Here is a 26432-nt window from a genome sequence, read left to right as displayed (position 1 = left end):
TTACTTTGTCTGAATTGAAAATTACCTGTTTTAATTCTCTCCTTTTTACTGTAGTTACCATTTAACTAATAAACATGTTTTCATCACTGCATCTCTTCCTCTAAAGAAATCATCCCTTCTTAAGTTACCTTTGTTCTAAAAAAGTTATCTGCCACTACTTTGTTCTGAAAACGAAAGTCTCAAGTTTACTTTAAAAGAGTATTGGGCTCATTTCTTGGATGAACTATTAAGCTTCGTATGTAACTTGGTGCATCATTTATGTTGGAAAAAAATGAACGTGGTAAGATAAGAAAAGAAAAATGAAGTTCTTGAAAACAGAATCTGATTTAACACCCACTGTCCCAGAATAGTTCACACCTGTCTTCTGGTTTTACTCTTGAAAACAAATGTGTATTAGTTTCATCACAGAATCAAGGTTCAGATGCCCCATCTAGCCCTGAGTCCTTGAATATGTGACCTGGACTCTCTGACTCTTCATTTTAAGTTAAGCAGCTGGAAGCAGGTGGTCTCTAAAATTCTTTCTTGACCTAAAAATCATGCCATTGTAGTCAGCTTTAAATTGCACTTTGTATTGGCCAAAATCAACACAAACCCAGAAAGCATGATCTTACCTATTCATGATTCAGGGCTAACGTCAAATTTCCTTTCCATTTCAAGGCTCCTAGATTCTCTCAGAAAGCTAGTAGCTTCCCTCTCTCTGTGCTCCTTGTTTCAGTGACTGTGGCACTGAGCTCAAGTTTTTAGTTTATTCATTCCTTCCCCAAGGATTGTATGTGGTTCATATTTCTGCCTTCTGAGCCTGCTGAACTGCCCATCCAATGGCTTTCGCCTACCCAGGCCCAAGGCCCTTGTATTTGCAATAACCTATCTCATCCTTACTCCTTTGCCTCTTCTAGTGTTGTTTCTTAAAAGAATGGCCCGTGATCCCTTCTAGAAGGGTCGGTTAAAATTGCAGATTCCAAGGACGTGAGGGGAAGGTCGTTCAAATCTCAGGCTTGTATTCAGAAATCTGGCAGTACGAGGGACATCTGCCTGACTCAGCAACCTTGACGATCCAGGTAGGGGCTCTGGGGAGTGCCCGACGTCCTGTGAGACTGTGAAAATGTCGGAAATCAGCCCTCGTGACCACGGCCCTTGGGGGCGCCAGGCCATGGAAAACGTGGAGACAAGCCCTAGGACGTAGTCCAGGCCAGGCCCCAGGCAACAACGCCCCACCCGTTACCCTTGGCAACGGCGGCTCGCTCCCAAAGCTAGCGTGGCGCGAAAAGGCGGGACTTCCCGGCTCTGGAAACAAATACGCATGCGGTTGTTTGCCTGTCGCGTTGCACTTCCTGTCCTGCGAATTCGAGGACCAACGAGAGTGCGGAACAGTAAGGCCACGTGCCTCCGTTCCCAGTAGCAACGGGAGGCTTCTAAACAACCCGCCCTCCCCGCCCCATCATCTGCGGTCCAGGCACCCTCAGCGATCCCGGGCTCTCCTGGCCTCTCCCACTCCGCTAGACTGTGGACTCCCGCCCGCCGCCATGGTGAGTAGCTGACCCCCTGGTATTCCACCATGCAGAGGAGAGGACGGCGGCAGAACTAGAGGCCCGGAACGAAGGCGTGGCCTGCGGCGGTTGTGAGTCCCTTTCCTGGGCCTCCCTGAGGATGGAAGGCCGCGCTGGGATCCGGGGGTCAGTTAATCTCGGCCGAAGCCCCTTAGGGTAATCCCGAATGAAGCCCCCTCCGAGCAGCCCTGCTTCGCCCTCGCTCCTGGCTGGGGGCACCCGGGTTAGGTCGCACCTTAGAGTTAGCGGTGAAGAGAATCGGAGGGAACCCAGCCAGGAGAAGGCGCTGGGCGGATTCACACTATTCCAGGATGCTCCAAGTTTTCACACACACACACGCACACACACACACACACCTTTGGCATTGTAAGCAACTGCTTATTAACGAGCGGAGGAAGGAACATAATTGAATCCAGTATTCAGATTTGGGCACGACTTTGACTCCAAGTCCCTTATTTTATAACTGAGGAAACTTTGTTTTAACCAGTTCAAAAAAGACCAAGTTTTCCTTTATGCTGAAACATACCCCACTAATTCTTCCAGCGAATATAACATGCCAACTTAAATAGCAATCGTACTTAGAATAGCGTACAGCACTGAAGTATTCAGAAAAAGAGATGAAAACAGAGTTTCAGCACTTAAATGAGCTACCAAAATACCTCTTCAGCAACCAGAATTCCTGCTGAACCCACATTGTGTTCCAAGCATTGTCTCAGAGCTGAGGGTACAGCTGTGATTAAAACAGACCATTCCCCACCCTTCTTGCACTTACAGCCTGTCCCACTCTCCTGATTCTCCTAAAATATCACAAGAATAAGTTGAAAAAATGGTGTTAGTGATGTCACAAATACTGGACATCTGCTCCTGTTCTATCTCCTGTCATTCCTTTCTATTCCTTTGGTTAACAACTGAGGCTTTGCAGTTCTTCATTAGTAAATTGCAGATAATTATACTAAAGTTGTTAACATGATAAATGAGATAATGCATGTAAAACAACATGCTACCTATTAAACTATTAAGCACTTCACTGAAGTGTACACTTAAAAATAGCTAAAATGGCAAATTCTATATGCAAATATATATGTAAATAACCACAGTAAAATATAGTAAGCACTAAATATATGATAGACTTTATTAGATTATGTTCATTTTTATCACTGTAGTTTTGTCCCTAGCTATCTCTTAAATTATATATGGATTTTGTGGGCATGGTCAGGAATAGGGAATCACTTCTTGATACTATTTCAAGACACTGGCTCGGTGGTTCTGGTAGGATTTCTTGCTCTATGTTTTCAGCTCATTTTTTAGTTTATTATTTTAATAGAGTATTTTTGCAACAAAATTTTTCAGCCAATTTCCCTATTTGGACACTTCCCATTGCTTCTAAACATTTTAGAACTGATGATCATATCTAATAGACATTTCCTGGTCTGTTGTTATTTCTCCTACCAAACACACCTGTCCATTTCCATCCTTTACCTTGCTCCCATCCATGTCAGAGGAACTTTTAAGTCCTTTACCTAAAGTTCATCTTCTCAGTTTGAGTGATTTTTTTCTTCTTGGTTCTCGGACAGTCTTTAACTCTCCCTGCAGAAAAAGTAATGAACTGATATGCATTGTCCACCTACTGTGCTATTTGTTGTAAGAAATTATTCATGCCCTCACAGAGCTTACAATCTGGTTGAAGCAGCAACACCTGAAAACAAACAAACAAAAAGATGCCTAAGATAGAAGGTAGTAGTCGGTCTGTGGTGGTGCCAAATAAGTAGCAAAGATGATATACACTAGGTTTTGGAGGAAGGCGTAACTAGAGTTACACAGGGTATATTGGGATGCTTCACAGAGTAGGTAAAAAAGGTTAGACCTTGAAGGAAGGGTGGTGCACTGGAGCATGCTTGTACTGGCTGATGAAAGTCAATTACACACATCTTTTCTCATCTTTCCATTCAGTCACATCACATTGGTGGCTTGTAGTCAGCCACGATAGGAATATTTACACTGAGGAAATCAGCAAGTGTTACGAACTAGAGCTCCCTCCCCTTCTCCCTACCCTCTTGGAGAGCCAGTTAAACATTTACCGGAACACCACTGAGTAGGATTTAGATTCCTGGATAGGAATAGAGAAGCATTTTTAGGCAAAGATCAGGGTAATATGGGTGAAAGTTGAGGTTAGAAATTTTCAGGACTGGTGAGCAGACTGGTCTACCTAAAGTAGAACATTCATATAGTAGAATCCTAGGAAACAGGGTTAGAGAAAGAGTTTGAGGGGTTTTGAGAGTATGGATTTAAAGCTATAGGCAATGAGGAATGATTGAAAACTTATGGTTTATTTATTTTTCTCAAGTTCTGACATTATTTTGAGATATTTCCAAATTGTGGATATCCTCACCCATATTGATGAGAAGAGATAACGTGATCTCTAATATATAGTAGGTATGTAGTTTGTTTTTTAAATGCCCAGTGGAAATCTGTCTTGTTGGATTTGCATATACAACCGTAACATCTACATGTTCTTTCATTTATTTACATTCTGCCATATCTCACACAGGATTGGGAAACAGTAGGGTTGAATATGGGCTCTGGAGTTAGATTGCCTGGTTCAAATCCCTGATCTACCACTTACCATTTCAGTAGTTTGGGACAAGTTTCTTCTCTGTACCTCACTTTTCTAGCTATAAAGTAGCAATAACATTACATTTTTCATAGGGTTGTAAGGAGGATTAAATGAGATCTCACCTGGCACATTGTAGGCTCTGAATTAATTTTAGCTATTATCATTACTATTACTATTTCTAGTTTTCAACATTAGTTCAAGGAGTTGATTAATAGTTGTAAACCAAAACCTAAGAAAATGCTTCCTTTTTCCCATTCACACTTTCTAGTCCTAAACAAAATCCCAATTACCAGATTAATCAAATAAGATAGAGTTATGACACTTAAGGTTTACGTATACACCTCAAGTGTGTTGGTTTACACTGAACAAAATACTCCTGCTGGTTGTTACGGAATATGAGTCTAATTGAATAAATAACCATTTGAGAGCATCACAATGTCTTGGGTTATTCTAAAATTATTAAACTTCAACATCTTGAATTGTAGAGATATTTTTAAAAATGTGTGGGTGTGTGTGGTCATATTAAACTTCCCCTCCTGGAGAATTACTGATATTCTCACAAGCACTGGGACTACCAATTTAGAAGGCTGAGCCTTCAATCTTGGAGCTTGCTCTTATGAAATGTTACTGCAAAGGAGAGGCTAAGCCTACTTATAATCATGCCTAAGAATCACCCCCAGAGAACCTCTTTTGTTGCAGAGATGTGGCCTCTCTCTCTAAGCCAACTTAGCAGGTAAACTCACTGTCCTCCCCACTATGTGGGGCAAGACTCCCGGGGTATAAATCTCCCTGGCAAAGTGGGACATGACTCCCGGGGGTAAGCCTGGACCCAGAATCGTGGGATTGAGCGAGCATTCTTGACCAAAAGGGGGAAGAGAAATGAAACAAAATAAAGTTTCAGTGACTGAGAGATTTCAAATGGAGCCGAGAAGTCACTCTGGAGGTTATTCTTATGCATTATATAGATATCCCATTTTAGTTTTTAGGGTATTGGAATAGCTAGAAGGAAATTCCTGAAACTGTTGAACTGCAACCCAGTAGCCTTGATTCTTGAAGATGATTGGATAACTATGTAGCTTACATGGTATGACTGTGTGATTGTGAAAACCTTGTGGCTCACAATCCCTTTATCCAGTGTATGGACAGATGAGTAGAAAAATGGGGACAAAAATTAAATGAATAATAGGGAGATGAGGGGGAGGGGTTGTTCTGATTGTTCTTTTTTACTTGTATTTTTATTCTTATTTTTATTTTTTTGGAGTAATGAAAATGTTCAAAACCTGATTGTGGTGATGAATGCACAACTATATCATGTACTGTGAACACCAGTATACTGTGGATGACTGGTATGTGACTATATCTCAATAAAACTGAATTTTAAAAACAACAACAATGTGTAGGGGATCAGTCTTGGGTGGAGCTGTCCATCAAGCAGTTGGGGATAGGTCTGCAGCTCAGCCTGTTAACGGAGAGTCATATGCATATGGGTGACAGCTGAAACCTTGAGATAGATTAGATCATCAAGGAGAGGATAAAGAGTGAGAAGAGTAAAGGCCCAGGGGCAGGCCCTCAGAGATACAGATATTTAAGAGGCAAGTCCAAAGAAGAGCCCCTGATTATGATCAAGAAGGAAAGGTAGGGATGGAAGCCAGAGAGTGGACACATCAGCAAGGAGCAAGGCATAACCATCTTAGCCAGATTAGTAATTAAGAAGTTTCCTGAGAGCTTTACACAGTTGGAGTTCCATATGGGTTTAAGGATTAGATGATAAAATGGAGAAAGCAAGAGTAGAAGGGAAGTAGAGAAATGGGTTGCTAGCTAGAGGGAAACTTGAGTTTCTTTATTTATTTTTCTTTTTTTTTTTTCTTTTTTTAATGATGAATGAAGCTTAAATATATTTATAGTCAGAAGAAAAAGAACCCTATAGAGAGTTGAGAGAGGAATAATTGGTTAAATAAAGTCCTCCAGGAGTTTGAAAGAGAACTGATTAAGGCCCCTTGAAAGTGTAGGCTTCAAAAGGAACAGCATCCTTATGCTCATTTGTTGAACATATGTCTACTGTGTTCCAGGCACTGTGATAAGTATTGGGGATATCTCAGGTAACTAGACAGGCAAGATTGTAGCCCCCAGAGACTTATGTTCTAAGGAAACCGAAACTGTGGAGAGGAGGTCAGGGTGTATGTGGATGCAAAAATGCCATGATGGGGTGCTTGAAGGTTGAAGATCGGGCCTGTTGGCTTTGGTGTTGGCCTTCATGAAGGTGGAAGCAACTTGGTGTGCTGCAAGTGAAAGGTCAGTGTGAAAACGAGGCTTGGAAGTTAGACCTTTATATCCCATGAGAAGGCCATGATAAATCAAGTTATTCTTACAATAAAGCTACTTCTGACTCATTTAGTCCTCTACGCTGGTGTTCAATTTGATAATTTCCTCCTTTTCTTTACAGAATAGCCAGCTCATATTTATCAAGTTCTCATTTGGTTTAAAATAAAGACTAATTAATGACTGCTTTCAAACCAAATATTTATTTTTAAAGCTGTATTAGCTAGTTAAGTTGCTGTAATAGAGATCTAACAAACGGTGGCTTCAAGAATACAGAAGTTTATTTCTGTCTGTCTTTAGAGCCATTCCACTGCTCATCTCTGTTAGGTGATGGGCCAGTTCCATTCCTGAAGTCATTTGGGGACATAGGGCCCTTTTGTTTTGCTGCTGTCCCCACCCTTAAGATATAGTTGTCTGCATGGTTCAGCCAATTCATCACCTTGTCCAGATACCAGAGAAGTAGGGCATGGCGAAGGCGTGCATGCCCCAAGTCTTAAGGCCCAGGTTTTGGAGATAGCCTTTGTGCTTTCTGCTCACATTCCATTGCTGAGAAGTAGTCATGTGGCCTTATCTAACTGCATGGAGTTGCTGGAAAATGTTGTCTAGCTGGGCAGTTGTGCATCCCAGAAGAAAGAACAGATTTGGTGGACATCTAGCACAGGATGGATATTCTATATATTTGTATTGTTGGTTCTTTTATCACATTGTCAAGACTAACAATTAATTGCTTCTCTCTTTTTCAGGCAGAGTTGGGCCTAAATGATCACCATCAAAATGAAGTTATTAGTTATATACGTTTTGCTCGTTCAAAAAGAGGCTTGAGACTCAAAACTGTAGATTCCTGCTTCCAAGACCTCAAGGAGAGCAGGTATCACAGAACTCTAGGGGTCTGCTAGCCAGCATGGAGATACTGTAGCAGAGTCCATAACAAACTATTTCTGGGATTATGCTGATCAGTTATTCGCTGAGAGCAGCCACACTAAGCCTTGTGGTGTGGTAAACTCAAGAAATCAGATTATGGTGGGGACATGAATCTATTATTAGATAATAATATGGATGATAATTATGGGATTGCAAAGTTTTGGAAATTGCAAAGGATTTGTGGAGTAGTGATTCCAGAACTTTAATTAATGAAAAGATTAGAGCCATAAGACATGGCAATTAGCAAAAAAGATATTTGTAGAGTTTGTATTGAAGAATTAGGAAAGGGGAAAACAGCAGGAAACCGTGAAAGGCTTGCTGACTGGCACTGAAATTGTTACTTCATTTGTAGCAAGCGATGATAATTAGTCTGACTGGACCAGTGATTAAAGATAATTAAAGTTCATGGAAAATTTATATTTGATCTGGGGGATAAATAGGGGAACCAAAGTAAAGGACTGAATATCAGAGTTCTTGGGGATCAGACTTTGGCATACTGAAATATGAAGTAAGACATAAGTAAAAAGCCCTCATATCATAAAGCCATGAACTTTGCTCTGTAGGGGAGGCCATCAGCCTTAGATTGTTATCTGTTCAACTCATTAATGTCATCTGGTGATCTGGTTTCCTGGCTCCCAGTGGGTGAAAGCAACAATCTAATTGGCGAAGGTGAGGAACTGGCAAAAGAAAGTACTTCATTAGTCACTTTATGTATCAGATTGCTATTCATAATAATGGCCTTGGGTCATCAAAAAAAAAAAAAAAAGTTTAAGCAGGTTTGGTATGTTCTATTCAATAATATGGGAAGAGTCTTAATATATTAATAAAGACTTTCACCAAAAGTAGCTTTGGTTTTGGTTTTCTTAGACTGCTGGCTAGATGAAACATTAAAGAATTGTAAATCAAATAATGATTAACTTGAGTGTGTGTTTGTATGATATAGCTATGATAAGACTTTGGTGCAGCTGAATCTTTGTTCATGATGTCCTTTTGGACCTGAGGTTGGGGCAGTTGCCCTTCATCTGCTGAGAGTCTGAGGAAAAAGACCTTTGAGGCTGGATGCAAAGAGAGGAGAGGACAGTTGCCATGTCATTGATAATAGGTGGCGTGCACAGAAGCTTTCCCAAGGACTTGGCTGTCCAGCACGTTGCTGAGATTGCGGGAGATGATTGTGGGCATGGGTCAACCACAGTGGGACCTTGGACAAGTCACCTCCACCCCCTGAGACTGTGTTCCTATCTGTAATGTGGTAATTGAGGATGATGGCTCCAAAGTTCTCTGTGTGAGGGTGGATTTATTAATACTATTTTTGGGTGATATTGTTCATTTTTGGAAATTGGTCAGTGGAGCTTTAACTAAGATAAAGTAGGTTTCTTGTTTTCTTTTGGGTCTCAAGAATGCCAAGAGAAGCAATATATAATTGTCATTGATTTTTTTTCATATTATAGACATTTACTAACAGGTGAGTAGTTTATACAATTATTAAAACAATAGAAAGGAAGAAACTATACCTTCCAAGTTACTTTTGAAATTATTAAATGTGATGAGATTAATTTCATTGGAGACTGAAGTAAAAAAAAAAACAACTGAAAAATTTAAAAAGTAGCTGATGGTTTGGGGAGTGTTTCTGAGAGTGCACATATATGAAAGGATGTGCACACTGAAGAATCAGCCACAATGTAATTATTGAACAGATATCAAAAATTAATCAAACTTAAATTATTTTCAATCTTATTAATAAAGAAGATAGTTTCCAGAGACATTTTCATTATAACCCTTTAATCCCTTCGCTGATACAAATGTGGGTTGTATTTTTTAAATTGTTTTTGTTGTTTATCTAGAAGTTTTGGATCATGGTTGCTTTTCAGGCTCGTGGAGGAGACTTTCACCATCGATGAAGTCTCTGAAGTCCTGAGTGGGTTACAGGCTGTGGTTCACAGCGAGGTAGAGTCTGAGCTCATCAACACTGCCTACACCAATGTGTTACTTCTGCGGCAGCTTTTTTCACAAGCTGAGAAGTGGTACCTGAATCTACAAACAGACATCTCTGAACTTGAAAACAGGTAGTCAAATTTGTACCTGTACTTAAGATAACAGAAGCCCAAGCAAAATCTATAAAAATTAATGAACCTTTCTGCTGCTGCATTCTTTTTTTATTGTTGGCTGCTATGTGAGAAAATTTGGGTGGGACAGCAGAAAAACACATCCAATTACTGAGTTATTTCTCAGGGCCTTCCTAATGTCCTCTTTAAAATTCTCTATTTCTACTCTTCCTAGTTTCTTCTAAAAGCTTTTGACAAAGATTTATGAAATTGCTTTTCAGGCTGTTGTTAAGTATTCTGTACAGCATCTTTGTTAGCTTGATCAGTATTACAATCAGTCGGTGTAGATAGGTCAACTAAGAAAAACAGATTAGGAAACAGATGAAAAATTAATTCATATATAAATATCAATTCAATTAGTAGTTTTAGCAGTTTATTTCTAAATAGTTGCATTTAAATTTATACACTTATCATCACCTTTACATAGAACCCTGTATTTTCTAATCTGAACAATATCAAAGAGCTCATGAAGTTAAGACAAATTTATGGTAAAATCAGTGAAGTTGAAATTCATTCTAAGAAAAGGCATCCCCCAAATCAGAAAAGGCTGGCCACCGAATCTTGTGAGCTGGTCTCTAAGCATAGTGAGAGCGTGTTGTCGCATATCAGCAACATTGAACAGGAAAGCCATTGAACTTCAACAAGTATCAGTACATAACTGGTAGGACACTTTGAGAAACTGACCTGTGTTGACCCAAAAACAAAACCAAAAAGACCAAAAAACTGGAAATAAGTACTTACAAGAGTACTGCCATATACCTCCAAACCATCTGTCTGTCTTGGGAAAATTTTAGTAGATAGTGTGGAATAATCCCATTTTCCTGAGGCTACTCTGTTAAAATCAGTAGAACATCTTCTAGCTAACACTGGATATTCTGAAATGGAGCAGTCTAGAGCACCTCAAAAATAGAACTGACTACAAATTTTGCTTATAAATGTATTAAAAATATAGATTAACTAAAGCTATATATATGTATATTATTTTGCATACCCAGTAGGTATGAAATACTAGAGACTGGAGGATTCAAATATGAGTGTGTCGTTTTGATTCTCGATCATTTGTAACTAAATACCATTTTTGATGTGAAGTTTTATCCATCTTGCTCTGTTCTTTCTGGCATGTAACAGGTTGGTACCAGTGATTTTATTCTTCTTGCATGTGATATGAATATATTTAAATGATATTTTTCATATTTGCTTTTATCTTCAAGAGAATTGTTAGAACAAGTTGCAGAATTTGAAAAAGCAGAATTTACATCTTCAAATAAAAAGGTAAGTATTGGTCATCCTAAGTCCATATATTAACATCCAGTATGTAAGTCCTCAAGCCACGCAAAGCATTCAGAGGTCAAAGTAAAAAGTCTCTAAGAAAAGCCTTCAACTCAAGAGCAGAATTCAAAAATTGCCTCAGATCTTCAGGCAAAAGAAAAAAAGTTTTGGAAGTTTAACTATGAAAGACTTTTTTGTCTATTAAGACCCTCCCCTCCTCCCGCTCCAACAGTCCCTGCAGTCTAGTCTGAATCCCAGCCATAGTTTGGCTTTGGCCAAACCCGGGTGCACATCCTGACTGTCACTCCCTAGCTGTGTGACCTTGAGCACACAGCTTGAGCAGGTGACCTGATGCAGCTGAGTCTCACTTTTCTCATCTGCCAAGTGGCCACAATTCTAATAGTTATTACTACTCTTTCTAATCTTTCTCATCATTTGTAGTGGCCACTTAATATTCCAGTGTATGGATGCACCATAAATATTCCCTGCCGTTCCATGTAAAAACAGTACTGAGACGAATCCATGTATATCCACATACAAAATAATTTTCCAGTTATTCCTTTGGGGCATATTTCTGGCTAAGCATTTTTTAGGTCAGACAGCATAGATTCTTTTGTCTTTAATACGTATTGCTAAACTGCCAGAATATTTGTGCCAAGTTATTCTTCACATGTGTTGTAGTTCTCTAAACCCTCACTGATCTTAGAGAGTTTTTATGTACCTTTTTTCACAGAGGCTGAGGTATGGGCAGAAGTCTGTTTGCATTCCCCCAGGTTAAAATCCCAGCCCCTAGATGCTAGGATTTTTGTCCGGGTTTGGCTTTGAGCTCCTTCCCTCCTTACTTCCTTCTTCCCTCCCTCCCCTTGCATAATATGTATTTTAAGATATATATGGAGAGGATTGGTTTCCTTTTTATCCCTACTGTGTATTGGGCACTGTGGCTAGGCACTGTCTTAGGCACTGGGACGTAGCAGAGAACCAAACCAACAGAAGTCTCCCCGCTCCCAGAGCTGACATCCCAGTGGATATATTTATACAGTGTCTTCCACTTAGAAAGCACAAGTGTTTAATGATTACTAATGCTTTATTCTGTGGTGATTTCAGTTTGGTTTCTTATTTTGTTTTAGCCTATCATAGATATCATAAAGCCAAAACTTGCTCCACTTAATGAAGGTGGAACAGCAGAACTCTTAAACAAGGTAATGCCATCATCATTTTGAGATACAGCACTCTAATTCTGTCCTCTCATTGCCTGCACACCCAAGGGTAGAAGAGCAGAGATGGAAGGAGGTAGCTTCAGTCCTTAGTCCATCGTGGGTAATTAGTTTCATTGTACTAGTTTTACTCAGTGGTACCCAGTGTGCCAGAAGAGGGCACACTTACCTTCCAGAGAAGTTGAAGCAGCTTTTGGTTGCATCTTTTCTTGGTAAAGTGAAGAGCATGGAATTTTGGACAATGTTTGTTGATGGACATTTGAAGTTTATGATCTGTGCTAACAATTTTTTTTTTTAATAAGAGGTTAAATATTTTAATGCCTCCTGTATTCTCAACATTATGCTAGGTATTGTTAGAAATAGGAAGCAGTGTGATACCTGGTCCCTTGCCCTCAAAAACTTACAGTCTCATTGGAAAGGTAGAACTAATATTCCTGAAACAGTTAAGAGAAGGGGAGCACTAACCTGTGTGTCACACATGTCACAAGGTGGCACAGGAGACACAGCTCCATGCAGATGAGAGTAGTTGAGGACAGGCTTTTGGGCAAGGTGGTGCCTGAGAGGGGCCTTGAAGAGTGAAAGAAGAATTAAATTGTCAGAGGGAAGAGAAGGGAGCATGTCAGTCAGAACAGAATGGGCAGTGGTCGGAGGCAGAAAGAAAGCTGACATGTTCGGAAGCAGAGCTCAGTGCTCTCTGACAGGGCTGATGTGAATGTTGGAGCACAGTGAGAAGGAGCTGCCTAAGAACAAAGGCCTAGGCCCAGTCAGAAGCACTGGTGGGGGTGGGGGTGGGGGTGGTAGCTGGGGCAGGATGCTGAAACGATCACGATTGGGTTTAGGATAAGTGGCAACAGTGTGCAGTATAAACCAAGGATAGACCCAAGAGTCACAGGGTCAGCTGGGTGGGAGATGGGACATAAGAGTTGGAAAAAAGCTGAGAATGGGGCTGAAGGAAGAAAGGTGTGCCTGAGAGACTATGAGAGAAGGAACTAGAAGTCTTAGAGCCAAAGATGAGGTGTTGAGGCTGGGGAGCAGGGACTAGCTGGGATATTAACAATAACCAGAGCTTGTGGACTTTTGAGCTATTATGTAATTTATAAAAGTGAATTTTTTAAAGAAACAAGTAATAATTTCAAGTATTAAAAATATTTTGGTTAAAAAAATGAAACTCATATTTACTCACAAAGGAAATTTTAAGACTTCAAGAAGAGAATGAGAGATTGAAGTCAAGGCTGAAGACCATGGAAATACAGGTAACTGAGAAATTTTAACAAAATTATTGACAGAGTTACCCACAGATTAAATACTGAATGTGTTTTGTTTAAACTTAATAATAGGCTACAAATGCATTGGATGAGAAGTCAAAACTAGAAAGAGCACTGCAAGATTTACAGCTCAATCAAGGAAATGAGAAGGTGAAAAAGCTTAGCTATCTTTTCACATTTTCTAAACAGCATAAAGTTATAAACTTAAAATTAAGTCTTAGTTACTGCTCATTATGCCCCACCCCTGCCATCCCCAGACAGAGGCCACTGTTGTCCTGCACTGGGACATCCGTGCCCAGGAAAGGCCAGGCAAGAACCAGTGCCCTTCTCTCTCTGACCTCCAAAGGCTGTCCATCCCCCAGGGCAGAGCGGCAGATACACAGCTCACATACTTCACAGGTCCTGGGATTTCACTGGCATGCAAGATATTCTTAAATTTTTTAAATTTTTTCCTCCTTTCACTTTGACATTCTAATTACAATGAGAATAAAAGGAAGAGAAGAAAGGAAAAGTTTTAGTTAATTGGATTTATATTTGAGATTTACCAGATGGAATAATGACTAAAACATATTTTATATTTTTAATATAAACTGTATTGGTTTTATGAATTTTTTCCATCTGTATCATTCAAAATTCTTCACCAGAATATTTTTTAAACTTGATTTTGCAAAATGAAAGTTGTTTGCCATGCCAACTCTAGAATACACAGCTTATCACATTTAGGATCTCACCTCACTCCCACTTCTCTTTGACTGGAATTTCAGCAGTTCATAAATCACATTATATATTTGAAATTCAGCAACCACTGGGTGTCTGATGGGTGCAGGACCCCATGCACTGAAGGTGGGCAGGATGAGGTGACAGCCCCAGAGGAGCTGGAGTGTACCCTGACCTAATGTGTTTTCCGCTCCTATGAGGTTGAGTCAGTATTCTAACACAGTTACTTAGCAGGTCAATGTGAAATGATGTGTTTTTATTTTTCTTAGGATTTTATAAAGGCTGAAGACTTAAGCGAATTGGAAAATACAGTTGCTGCTTTAAAGAATGAGTTTCAGAAGACTCTTAATGACAAGACAGAAAACCAGAAGTCCCTGGAGGAAAATCTAGCAACAGCCAAGCATGACCTGCTCAGGGTTCAGGAGCAGCTGAGTTTGGCTGAAAAGGTCAGAGGATCGTGTTTAGGGAATTTGGGTGTTTATGTCCAATTAACTATTAAATGTAGTATATGAAGGGACAAGTATAACTAAGGTAAACGCTAGTCTATTTATTTCTCAAGGTATTAGCCAATATATATTCTAAAGATTTGTCATTTCTGGGTACTGGGATTCTTCTGTCTTTGGCACTAAAATAACTGTGATATAAAAAAATCTCCACTCCTCTCTGTGGTGTGGTAAAATACCTGCCCATGGTGGCTTACATCCCCTGCTCTTGCAGTCCCAGGTTTTTCTTCCTGCTTCTCCCATCTGTGGCCTGGCAGAGGGTTGGGTGACCTTTTTTAAGGAATTCTATCCCTTTTTCAAAATTTATATGTAATATGTAGAGGAGAGCTAGGTTCTTCCCTTTAGGGATTAGATTCCTCTTGCCTCTTAGAATATGGGAGTTAAAATTTAACTAAATTAAAACTCCTGCTCCTAAACTACTAACACTACTTTGGGATTGGAAAAAAAGATATTTATTTTACCTGTAAATTAGTTTAATATTTCAAATATTCAAATATTTCAAATTTGTTTACAATTCTCCATGTCTAGAGCATGCATGTTTGATTTATTTGCTAATATTGTACTTGGAAAAAAAATTTTTTTTGCTTCTCATTTGAATATATTCTTTAAAGCTTGGCTTGCCTGAATTTTATATAAGTGTATTTTTAAAATAAATTAGAAAATAATATGAGCAGAATATTAGTAATCTTAGAGCAAGAAATATGCATTTTCATTAGATTTGTTTTTTCTTTCTTTAACTATTCCTTAGTAATGGGCTGACATTTTTCACTAAGCAGGAATTAGAGAAGAAATTCCAACAAACGGCAGCTTATCGAAACATGAAAGAGATTCTCACCAAGAAGAATGACCAAATCAAAGACCTAAGAAAAAGACTGGCAAAGTACGTCTTCCCAGCTTGCAGACTTATCTCCCCCACCTGGTTGATTTTGTTCTCTATTAAATCTAAGCTTGTGTCCAGAGAGGTCAAGCCAGTGGATAGTTGATCTGTCACAGAGTCCAAAAGCTTGTGTTTGAGGAAAGCAAAGGAGCTTTGGCCTGCCCTAGGCTGTAATTCCCACCACAGTGGCTTGTTTTTAGATTCAGCTACACCTTTAGAGTCACTCACATCTTCAACAGGCTTTTCCCAGCAGCAGATTAACTCAGCAGGATATAGTATGGGAAACACAGCAAGCTAGCAGAGCAGCATTAGGCCTTTCTCTTCTGGGGGTGTCCTCTCAGCAGTCCAAGAGCTAGTCCTTTTCTTAAAATATTATACACACACACACACACAATTATTAGTGAAGTTGTAGGTTTACAGAAAAATCATGCAGAAAGTACAAAATTCCTATCCCAAATACCCTCTCCCTCCCATTATTCCATTATTATTAACACCTTGCATTAGTGTGGTGCATTTGTTAAGGTTGACAAAGGAATATTATTCTAATTGTACTATTAACTGTAGCCCATAGTTTACATTAGGGTTCACTGTGTTGCACAGTCCTATGGTTGTTTGTTTTTGTTTATTGTTTGTTTTTTTTAAACTTTATTCTAGTAACACATAAACAACCTAAAATTTCCCCCTTTTAACCGCATCCAAATAAGAGCTGGTCTTATGGTGCCCTCAAGGAACAACTCAGGTGTGAGAAAATGAGCTTCACACAAATGGGGTCCATAGCCAGCGTGGTTTAGAAGTCCATGCTCCCGGACTGGTATCTCCTGTAGCAGACACATGCCCAGTTAGGGACATGTCCAGTTATAAGGACTCTGTACAAAGGGAAAGTGAAAGCTGTGGTATTATATTCACAGTTGTCTTAGCCAGATAGTATCTACCAATCAAGGTCATTTTTACTATCAGTGATATTGCCTGGTAGCTTGGCTGATGTTTGACATTTATCAGGGTTCTAGGATATATTAGTTTCCTGTGGCTGCCATGACAAATTACCACAAACATCGTGGCTTAAAATAAAAGAAATTTATTCTATCACAGTTCTGGAGGCCAGAAATCCAAAACCAAGGTGTCGGGAAGGCTCTAAGGGCATTCCTGCCCCGTCCAGCTTCTGCTGACTCAGCATTTGTTGGTTGTGGCTACATCGCTCAAATTTCTGTCCCCAGCTTCACATTGCCTTCTCCTCTCTTCTCTGTCTTTAAGAGACCCCTGTCATTGGATTCAGGGCATATCTTTTTGGGAGGCCACCATTTAACCCAATATAGAGGGGAAAAGAACTAGAAAGTGAATCTAACATCAAATGGATTTGTTAACTCTTTATTCACCTAGCCATATCAGTTGTTTGTGTTGATCTGACAATTTAGATAATTATTAAATTTCTGCTATACTAGGCTGTCATGGATCTAAATACCTACTTTGGAGACTTAGAATCTGAAGGTATCTTAGCAGTTACCTGGTCCATCCTCTCACCTGATACAGGAATCCCCTCCGAGTCACCATCATAATGCCTTGAATCTGACTTCTACCAATAGCAGTGATTTTTAACTGAAAAATACAGCGTTACTAGTTGGCCACTGGACATGTTTCAAGTAAACTCATTTGGTAACAACAACAACAAAAACAACCAAAAAACAAATTATCATGACATTATCTTAATTTATATCTCTTTCCAGATACGAACCTGAAGATTAACAACTGAGAAGGGTTTCATCTGGAAGCAACCATATATGAAAGTATAAGCCATTTTTCACCTCAGGCATGTATTTTGAGGCATTTTGTTATATTCCCTCCCTTTATTTTTCTAATATTTAGAGTTTGCTCTTATTTCACCCCCACCAAAGAACTCCTATTTCCATTTACCAATTGTGAAGAGAGAAAACCCACTGATTCTGGTTGGTCATCCCAAACACCTCCCCGCTGAGCGCTCCAGAGTCTGTCTTTGAATACAGTGAGAATTCTTTACAGGAAAGGAGATTTTTGAAGTGGGAAGAAGGGTCATACCCTTTTGCATTAATAGAAAGGATATATAACTTTTTAATAAATGTTAAAGAAGTTAACAATGTCTATACTTGTATATTCCCCAGGATAAAAATAAATATAGTAGTATTAAAGATAGTTACTACAAATAAACCTTATTTTTATTTCTAAAACCAAAATCTAATTCATTTTCTCTATTTGATCATCAGAAAGTGTATGAGTTCATTGAAAATGTAAATCCCATCTACTATAGGCAGCATTTTTACCAATTAGAAGGAAAATGAACAGATGATTCAGTTAACCTCTTTGATTTTTCTACCTAAATGCTGCATTTATCAAAGGAGTTCAGGCATTTTTGCAGCATGGCTCATTCTGAGTCTGTACTATTGATGGAGACTCAGAGCCATGCTTTATTTCTGTGGTTTTGAAAATGTGGACTCAGAATAAATGTGATCTTTATTTTTTTTCCAGAATATTCTTTTAAATTACATGTTAAATAACACTTAAAAAAGACATATTCCATATAATGTCAGCCACCAATCCTCAAAATTGAACCTTTGATTAAAATTTATTTATTTACATGTATTTGCAGTAACTACATTTTCAAGAAGTTTTAATTATATTTCCATTTCTTCTGCTTTTTCCTGGGTAGTTTTAGATCAAATCATTGGAAATTAGGCATAATACCTGCACTTGGGTAATACAATGATATATATAAGGATAAGTAAAAATCTATAAAGCACTAATGCCTCAGAAGGAAAGCACTTTTTATTGTGATAATATATATATAATATAAAATGTGGCATTTTAACCATTTTTAAGTGTACAATTTAATAGCATTAATTACTTTTACAATATTGTACTACTATCACCACCTTTCATTACTAAAACTTTTTCATTACCCAAAACAAATTCTTTACCCTTTAAGCGATAACTCCCCATTCACCCTCCCCCCAATCCCTGGTAACTTCTAACCTACTTTCTGTTTCTGTGAATTTGAGAAGCACTTTTTTTTTAGGAGAAATTGTAGGTTTACAGAAAAATGATACATAAAATATAGAGTTCCCATATACAACCCTATTATTAGCACCTTGCATTAGTGTGGCACAATTGTTACAATTCATGAAAGAACATTTTTATAATTATACTATTAACTTTAGTCCATTTACAATAGGGTTCACTGTGTTGTAAAATTTTTATTCCAGTGGGTTTTTGAAATTTTTATTCTGGTAACATATATACAACCTAAAATTTCCCTTTTAGTCACATTCAAATATATAATTCAGTGCTGTTTATTATGTTCACTATGTTGTGCTACCATCTTCACCATTCATTACCAAAACTTTCCCATCAACCCAAATAGAAACTGTGTACAATTTAAGCATTAGCTCCCCATTCCCTACCCCCAGCCCAGCCCCTGGTAACCTATATTCTAGTTTCTGACTCTATGAATTTGCTTATTCTAATTATTTCATATCAGTGAGATCATACAATATTTGTCCTTTTGTGTCTGACTTCTGTCACTCAATATGAGGTCTTTAAGGTTCATCCATATGGTTGCACATATCAGAACTCCATTCCTTTTTACAGCTGAATAATATTCCATTGTATGCATATACCACATTTTATTTATCCATCAGTTGATGGACACTTGGGTTGCTTCCATTTTTTGACAATTGTGAATTATGCTACTGTGAACATCAGTGTGCAGATAATCTGTTCGAGTCCTTGCTTTCAGTTCTTTTGGGTATATACCTAGTAGAGGGATTGCCAGGTCATATGGTAATTCTGTACTTAACTTTCTGAGGATCTGCCAAACTGTCTTCCACAGCAGCTGCACCAGTTTACATTCCCACCAACAATGAATAAGTGTTCCTATTTCTTCACATTTTCTCCAACACTTGTTATTTTCTGTTTTTTAAATAGTAGCCATTCTAGTGGGTATGAAATAGTATTTCATTGGGGTTTTGATTTGCATTTCCCTAATGGCTAATGATGTGTTGAACATTTTTTCATGTGCTTTTTGGCCATTTGTATAACTTCTTTGGAGAAAGATGTATTCAAGTCTTTTGCCCATTTTTTAATTGGGGAACTTGTCTTTTTATTGTTGAGCTGAAGGATTTCTTTGTATATTTTGTATGGTAAACCCTTATCAGATATATGGTTTCCAAATATTTTCTCCCTTTGGTAGGTTGTCTTTTTACTTTCATGGTAAAGTCCTCTGATGCACAAAATTTTTAATTTTGATGAGGTCCCATTTCTCTATTTTTCTCTCTTGTTGCTTGTTCTTTGGGTGTCAAGTCTAAGAAACCATTGTCTAACAAAAAGTCCTGGGATGCTTCCTTATGCTGTCTTCTAGGAATTTTATAGTTCTGGTTCTTAAATTTAGGTCATTGATCCAATTTGAGTTGATTTCTTAAATATGGTATGCGATAGGGGCCCTCTTTCAGTCTTCTGCATATGAATATCCAGTTTTCCCAGGACCATTTGTTAAAGAGACTATTTTTTCCCAATTGAGTGATCTTTGCCCCCTTGTCAAAAATCAGTTGGCCATAAACATGAGGGTTTATTTCTGAAATCCCAATTCAATCCAAATGGTCTATATGTCTTTGTTTGTGCCAGTACTATACTGTTTTGATTAATGTAGATTTGTAATAAGTTTTAATATCGAAAAGTGTGAGTCCTCCAACTTTGTTGTTCTTTTTCAAGGTGACTTTGGTCATGCAGGGTCCCTTACCTTCCAAATAATTTGATGATTGGCTTTTCCATTTTTGTAAAGAAGGCTGCTGGAATTTTGATTGGGATTGCATTGAATCTGTAAATCACTTTGGGTAAAATTGACCTCTTAACAATATTAAGTCTTCCAATCCATGAAATGGAATGTCCTTCCATTTATTTAGATCTCCTTTGACTTTGAGCAGTATTTTGTAGTCTTCTGTGTACAAACCCTTTACATCCTTGGTTAGATTTATTCCTAGATATTTGATTCTTTTTGTTATTGTAAAAGGAATTTTTTTTCTTGATTTTGTCTTCAGATTGTTCATTACTAGTGTATAGAAACACTACTGATTTGTGTGTGTACCCCTCCACTTTGCTGAATTCATTTATTAGTTCCAGTAGTTTTGTTGTGAACTTTTCAGGGTTTTCTGTATGTATCATGTCATCTGCAAATAGGAAAAGTTTAACCTCTTTCTTTCCAATTTGTATGCCTTTTATTTCTTTCAAAAGCACCTACTTTTTTTTTTTTCCCCCAGATTGACATCCTTTAGTCCTCTAATTTGACAAAGCATTACAGGTGTTATGATTGATTTTTTTTTCAATTCAATTTTATTGAGATATAGTCACATAGCCTACAGTCATCCACAGTGTACAGCAGGTGTTCACAGTACCATCATATAGTTGGAAAGCAGCTACTTTTAACACCTGTAGTACTTAGTAATTATTCCCACTTCCAAAAGCAGAACACCACTTACCCTAAATGAACACTGTCTGCTGAGAGGTCATCCATTTCCACAATGAAGATGTTCTTCCCAGAGAAGAGTTAATATTTTTCAAGTTTTTAATATTAGGCTTGAATTTGTTGTTTTTCTTGTAGGCTTTATGTTAAAATATTGAAGAAAAAATAATAAAGAATAAAATAATTTCCTCCCAAAAGGACACAAAAGCAATTTTAAGAAGTTGAATGAATCAGAGAAGGAGAAAAAAAATCCAGTAACAGGCCAGAATTACTATGTAATCTTTCTCACCCATCCTTTACTATTTGGGTCACCCATCAATTTCTGTGCCCTTTTAGAGCTTTCTCTGAGGGCTCCAATCCCACTCTATATCTTTTTGACCCAAAATTGATACTTCCTCCAAAAATCCATTCCATTATTTGTGAACCAGGAAATTCCACATAATTCAAAAGCAGAACTCTTGATTAAATGATTAGCACATCCTTCAGAAACTATTTTCTCCCTACACCTTTCTTCATTTGACACTAGTTGGTATGCTGAGAAAATGTCATTGCTAAATAGAATCTCAGCCTGTTTTTTCATGGTGTTGTCCTTGTTTTTTTTTTTTCTTGGTAACAACTTTGAAATATTCTACACACTGTTTTCCAGTTGTTCAATAGTAAGTTCAAAAGTATTTCTATAATCTTAAAATCTAACTGTACCCAGCAATATGATAAATATGATGTTCTTTGACATCAATCTACATGATGATCCTTTCATATATAAACACATTTTAATGCTTCTGGTTTTGATACTGCTGTATTTGTTTTTTTAACTTGTACCTTAGTAGTTTTAAATTTTTAGGTTTTTGTCTATATATTTTTGGTTTCTAAGAATGTTGATTCTAATGAACCTCAGTGTGCTAAACTGTATAGTCAGTGTATGCATTGGTGGCTGTCATAATTCAGCTTTGCTTTGGCTTAACTTAAAAATTGAAAGCTCCTGCTAAATTATGACTCAGACTTTTGTGGATTGAAATAAAATGTTAGGAGTTTCTGTTATTAATATCTTCTGTTCATCATTTAAGAATTAATTTTTTGCATTATGTAATACATTTTTGAGTTTATATTAAATAAATGTTTAAGTGATCATTTGCTTAGGTCTTCTATAACTCATTATAAGTAAAGTATTGCTGAATATTGAATATGTAATCCTATTTGAGAAACCCTTTGTTATTTGTCCCCATTCTGATGCACTCAAAAAGGTTTGTAGACATGTTTACATTTTAAATGCTTGGTGCTTTTAGATATATTGGATTGTAAAAAATTTGGCATTAATGATTTCCCTCTGCTTATTTCCCTCTGCTTGTCTACAGCTTTGCCACTAGAAATTCAAGCCATGATTTCTCCCATTTACGCAAGTCTCTAAGAAGGAAAAGCCATCTCAGCAAAATAATATTTAGTGTTTAGACAAAATAGTAGTATTCAGACAATAGTATTTAGACAAACAGTTTTCAATACCACTTAGAGAAAAAATGTTTCAGTATTTCCTGTGGGGCAATATTTTACTTAAAGAAAAATAATAACTTTTGCCTGGAAGAGAAAAGAAATGTTTAGAGTGGTGATGGCTGATTTGGATCAAGGGGGAAGGGGGTTACCACGTCTTTCACATCACATCATAGTATCCTCCATCAAGTGAGTGTCGAGAACATAGTTGATAAGAGAATAGTCAGTCTCTTACATTCTGTAAAAGTATAACTTCTCTTCATAATACATCATTTAACTTTTACATATAAAAAACACGGCTGTTAAAGCAAAACTGACATATGAAAATCCTTTATAGTTTAAAAAAGCAACAATGGACCTACTATCATATTAACTAACAGTGTATTAATTGAATTTTCATGAGCACTTAAAAAGGAAACATTAGTCACCAGGAGCCAGCATGGGTCTCCCCAGCCAGAAATCATGGCAAACTAAACTCATTCGTCTTTTAAGAGTGTGAGAAACACAGCATATCAGGATTTCAGCAAGGTGCTTGACAAAGACCTCGTGATGACCTTGTTGAAAAGGGTCTTAGTTGGGTTCTCCCAAATATAGACCCTGGGATAAAGATTTGCCCACAGGTAATTCATTTAGGAAGTGATTCCAGGAAGTCCTGTGGGAGACTGAGAAACTGAGACAGAAATTGAGTGAGTCACCACTGTGGGCGACTGGGCTTAATCCTTCTGGGAACCCTCTGAGACACTGTGGAAAACTCTCCGGATTCTTCCACTGAGGGGCAAGGAAACTGGTGTAACTATCCTCCCATCCTTTTTATCCTTCCCTGGTTGAGGGTCAGTCCTGAGGAGTTAATTCCTTGGCATGTCCAGCCTGCCCTGCATGTGGACCGAGTACACTCATCACCAGAGAACACCCCTATGCAGAGACACAAGGATGGGAGCTGTCTGCAAACACACTCTGAGGCAGATGGGGTGTGGCCGCTAATGGGTACTGGGTTTCTTTTGGGGGTAATATGTTGTAGAATTAGATAGTGATGATGGTTATAGAACCTTGTGAATATACTAAACATCACTGAATTTTATACTTTAAAAGGGAGAATTTTATGGTATGTGAATTTTATCTCAAAAAAGCAAAACAAACTCTGGGGTAGATTGAGGAGCTATGTCGAAGCAGCTGCCGGTTGTCTCCTAGAGACCACCCCTTGAACTAACGTTATCAACTTACTTCCCATGTTAAGTCCACCCTGTCCTGTCACTGATTCTTCAAGGTAGTGGCTGGTCACAATTCCTTAAAAACTGAATCAAAAAAAGAAAGTTCAATAGGAAGGTCAGGGAGACAAGCTGCAGCCCTCACTATTGCAGTTGATCCTGAAGCCATAATTAACATTTATCATTTCCCCTCAACCATCACTTCTCTGATAAGCATTGCTTGCCCAGTGGAATGACCCAGACCTTCCCCTCCGGAGGGTCTGGGCCTGTGATTATTTTTTCCTTGTCATGCTGTAGCTGCTGAAATTTCCCGTTTATTGTTATCACCAGGCATAGAATCACAAAGATACACCCTGTGAATCCCAAAGTGCAGACATATTCTGTCCTGTCCCCTTTATGTAGCAACAACCCTCACAACGCGTGATAATTAGGGTTAACTTCCCTTCCCAGTACGGTAACTTCTTTCTATGCCTGCTGCTCCACTGGCCTGAAGAACCCTGAAATGACTGGGCAGCAGTCGTAGCTTTGGGTTGTGTGGAACTCTTACAGAGTCTGTTGGTGGAAGCAGCCCTGGCAATCAGGAACACTAACTCCACAGAGCCTAAACCTGCAGAAACAAGAAGCATAAAATCCCCACATGAGTAACAGAATGATGATGAGGGGAGCCACTCTTATTCCCACCTTTTGGTTCCCAAACCTTTGTGGTCTGACTCGGTTGAATTTATATGCCATATCTTGAAGTCGAGTGCCTCAGCCCCTCTGTAAAGAGGCAGTTCCAACATTTAATAAACTTCCTGGTATGTTATAGGACCAGTGGACCCCATGTCCATGTACCCATTGTCACACTTTCTTTGACCTTCAAGTAGGTCTCCTGGTCTGGGGTGATGTTGTGCATGATCCCATGTGAGCCTTTGGATAGCGGTGGGCAGGCCAGGCAAGCCCATACTTGAAACACATATCAGTTCCAACAAAGATTACATTGTGATCAGTTTGTAACCAATTGGCTGTTTGTTCTCCTAGAGTGATTACACTATGTCAAAGGCTCAGCATAAATGTCTCCTATTAACAGGGTGGACGACAGCAATAGCCAAATGAGCATGAGGTAAGAGGGAGCCCATGCTTTGTAGTCCATGCATAGCCTCCACCCCTGCCACTGTGTTTACCCTATGTATAGGTTAATTGTGCAAGTACTGAGATGGCTAAGGATGGAGACTGGCTGACATCTATGGACAAGTCATTCTGTACACCTAGTAGTAGTTCAGCATCTTCTCTGGTGGATGTGCTCTGGTGGGTACTGACAGATAAAAAGAACCCCCCCCCACACACACACACACACTCTGCTTAAACCCACAGGTCTGTCCACACGACTCTTCCTCAGACATCCTTGTTTCTCATCTTCCAAACTTGCTCCCGCCAGGACCTTAGCCCTCTGGTCAAAACATTCACCATTCCCAGGAGTTCATGTATATTCTTACCTCTGACCCCTTATCCCTCCACACCAGGTTGATCAAGTGTACTGCTTGGATTCTGCCCACTGAGATTTCCGTACAACACTGTCTCAGCCCCTGAGTGGGGCTGTAGAGCAGCAGCAACCCATTTTGGCCTGCACCCGGATATCGAACTCATCTCTGCCTCAGAGTCTGCTTCCCTGGGAGTCCTGATCTGCAACAGTCATGCTTTTTATATCTTGCTGGTTCCTACTCCTTGATATATCATTCAGGATTTTTGCATCGATATTCATGAGAGATATGGGTCTGGAATTTTCCTTTCTTGGAAAACATGTTATTGGGAAGGCACCAGCAGTCTTCCTGAATCAATAACTGATTAACCTTCTTAAAAAGTTTGATCCCTGATCATACTTAACTAAATATTTTTTTAACCAGTGTTTACGTCGTAAATAAAATCAATTGTCTTTCATCGGAAACAAGCCCATCTGAAAGGAAAGGGCGGGTAGATAGGAGAGGCACGGATAAGGTAGACAGGGGTAATGAACCAGGCTCTCCAGCTCCCTGTTGACACATTGTGGTTTTCTCACATGATTGAGGCTGCGGATTCGTGGTCCATGGGCTCGATGCAGCTGGGGAGAGCTGCTGCTTTGTGGGGTGCAAGGTGGACTCAAGCATCCACTTGGGTGTATGTCCTTGGTAAATCTCCCAGTGATCGGTGACTTCCTGCTTTCTGTCATTTGGGTTTTATATTTTCTGCTTCCTTGTACTGTACCTTCTTGCCACATATTTTTGGACTCCAAAAGAATAACTCTTGAGACCTGCTCCAGGGCCCATAGTGGGTGTTTGTTTTAGATCATTATTACGTTATTCTAAATAATGGGCCAACTTATTTTGAAATAAACCACCTTATTCTTATCACCTTTTGGGATATAATTTACACACAATTACATACAGTGACATGCAATCAGTTTGATATGTTTTGACAAATGTAGATAATCACGTAACCACCATCACAATGAAGATACAGAACATTTTCATCACCCTCAAAAGTTCCTTTATGACCCTTTGCAGTTTCCCCTACCATAGGCCCTAGGCAACCACTGGTCTGCTTTCTCTGTTAATAGCTTAGATTTGCCCTTTCTATAATTTCATAAAATGAAATCTTTTTGTATATTCTCTTTTATGTCTGGCTTCTTTTACTCAACAAAATGTTTTTAGTATGCATCCATATCTTAGTTAGCCAGCACCGCCATGACAAATACCACGGAATGGGTTGGCTTCACCAGTGGGAATTTATTGTCTTGTGGTTTGGGAGAGTGGGAGTCCAAAATCAAGGTCTTGACAGGCCATGCTTTCTCCTGGAATATGCAGCATTCTGGGCCTGACTTGCCACGATCCTTGAGGTTCCTTGACTTACGTCTCTGCCTCTGTCACACGGCGATCTGCCTCTCTTTGTGCCTTTCTCCT

General features: G+C 38.8%; 1 protein-coding gene across 4 annotated transcripts in view; it reads left to right on the top strand.

The window, feature by feature from the left end:
* The window catches only part of LZTFL1 (leucine zipper transcription factor like 1), a 38096-nt gene extending 11664 nt beyond the window's left edge, over positions 1-26432 (top strand). The window contains exons 2-11 of one of the 4 annotated variants that reach the window (XR_005218751.1): positions 7224-7348; positions 9270-9464; positions 10715-10775; positions 11900-11971; positions 13174-13239; positions 13324-13401; positions 14238-14414; positions 15248-15351; positions 17070-17152; positions 25020-26432. Coding sequence is in view for 2 of the 4 variants with exons in the window: in XM_037849111.1 (XP_037705039.1) it covers positions 1524-1526; positions 7224-7348; positions 9270-9464; positions 10715-10775; positions 11900-11971; positions 13174-13239; positions 13324-13401; positions 14238-14414; positions 15248-15351; positions 17070-17088 (900 nt within the window). In the remaining 2 variants the exon portion in view is untranslated. Of the gene's footprint in view, positions 1-1379; positions 1527-7223; positions 7349-9269; positions 9465-10714; positions 10776-11899; positions 11972-13173; positions 13240-13323; positions 13402-14237; positions 14415-15247; positions 15352-17069; positions 18470-22182; positions 22362-25019 lie in introns of those variants that run through there. The other 3 variants (XR_005218752.1, XM_037849111.1, XM_037849092.1) reach the window with 3 other exon arrangements.

The sequence above is a fragment of the Choloepus didactylus genome, chromosome 1, assembly GCF_015220235.1.
Source record: "Choloepus didactylus isolate mChoDid1 chromosome 1, mChoDid1.pri, whole genome shotgun sequence".
In the NCBI taxonomy this organism is placed as follows: domain Eukaryota; kingdom Metazoa; phylum Chordata; class Mammalia; order Pilosa; family Megalonychidae; genus Choloepus; species Choloepus didactylus.
The sequence above is the reverse complement of the archived record's forward strand: the minus strand, read 5'-3'. Positions and strand labels throughout refer to the sequence as shown.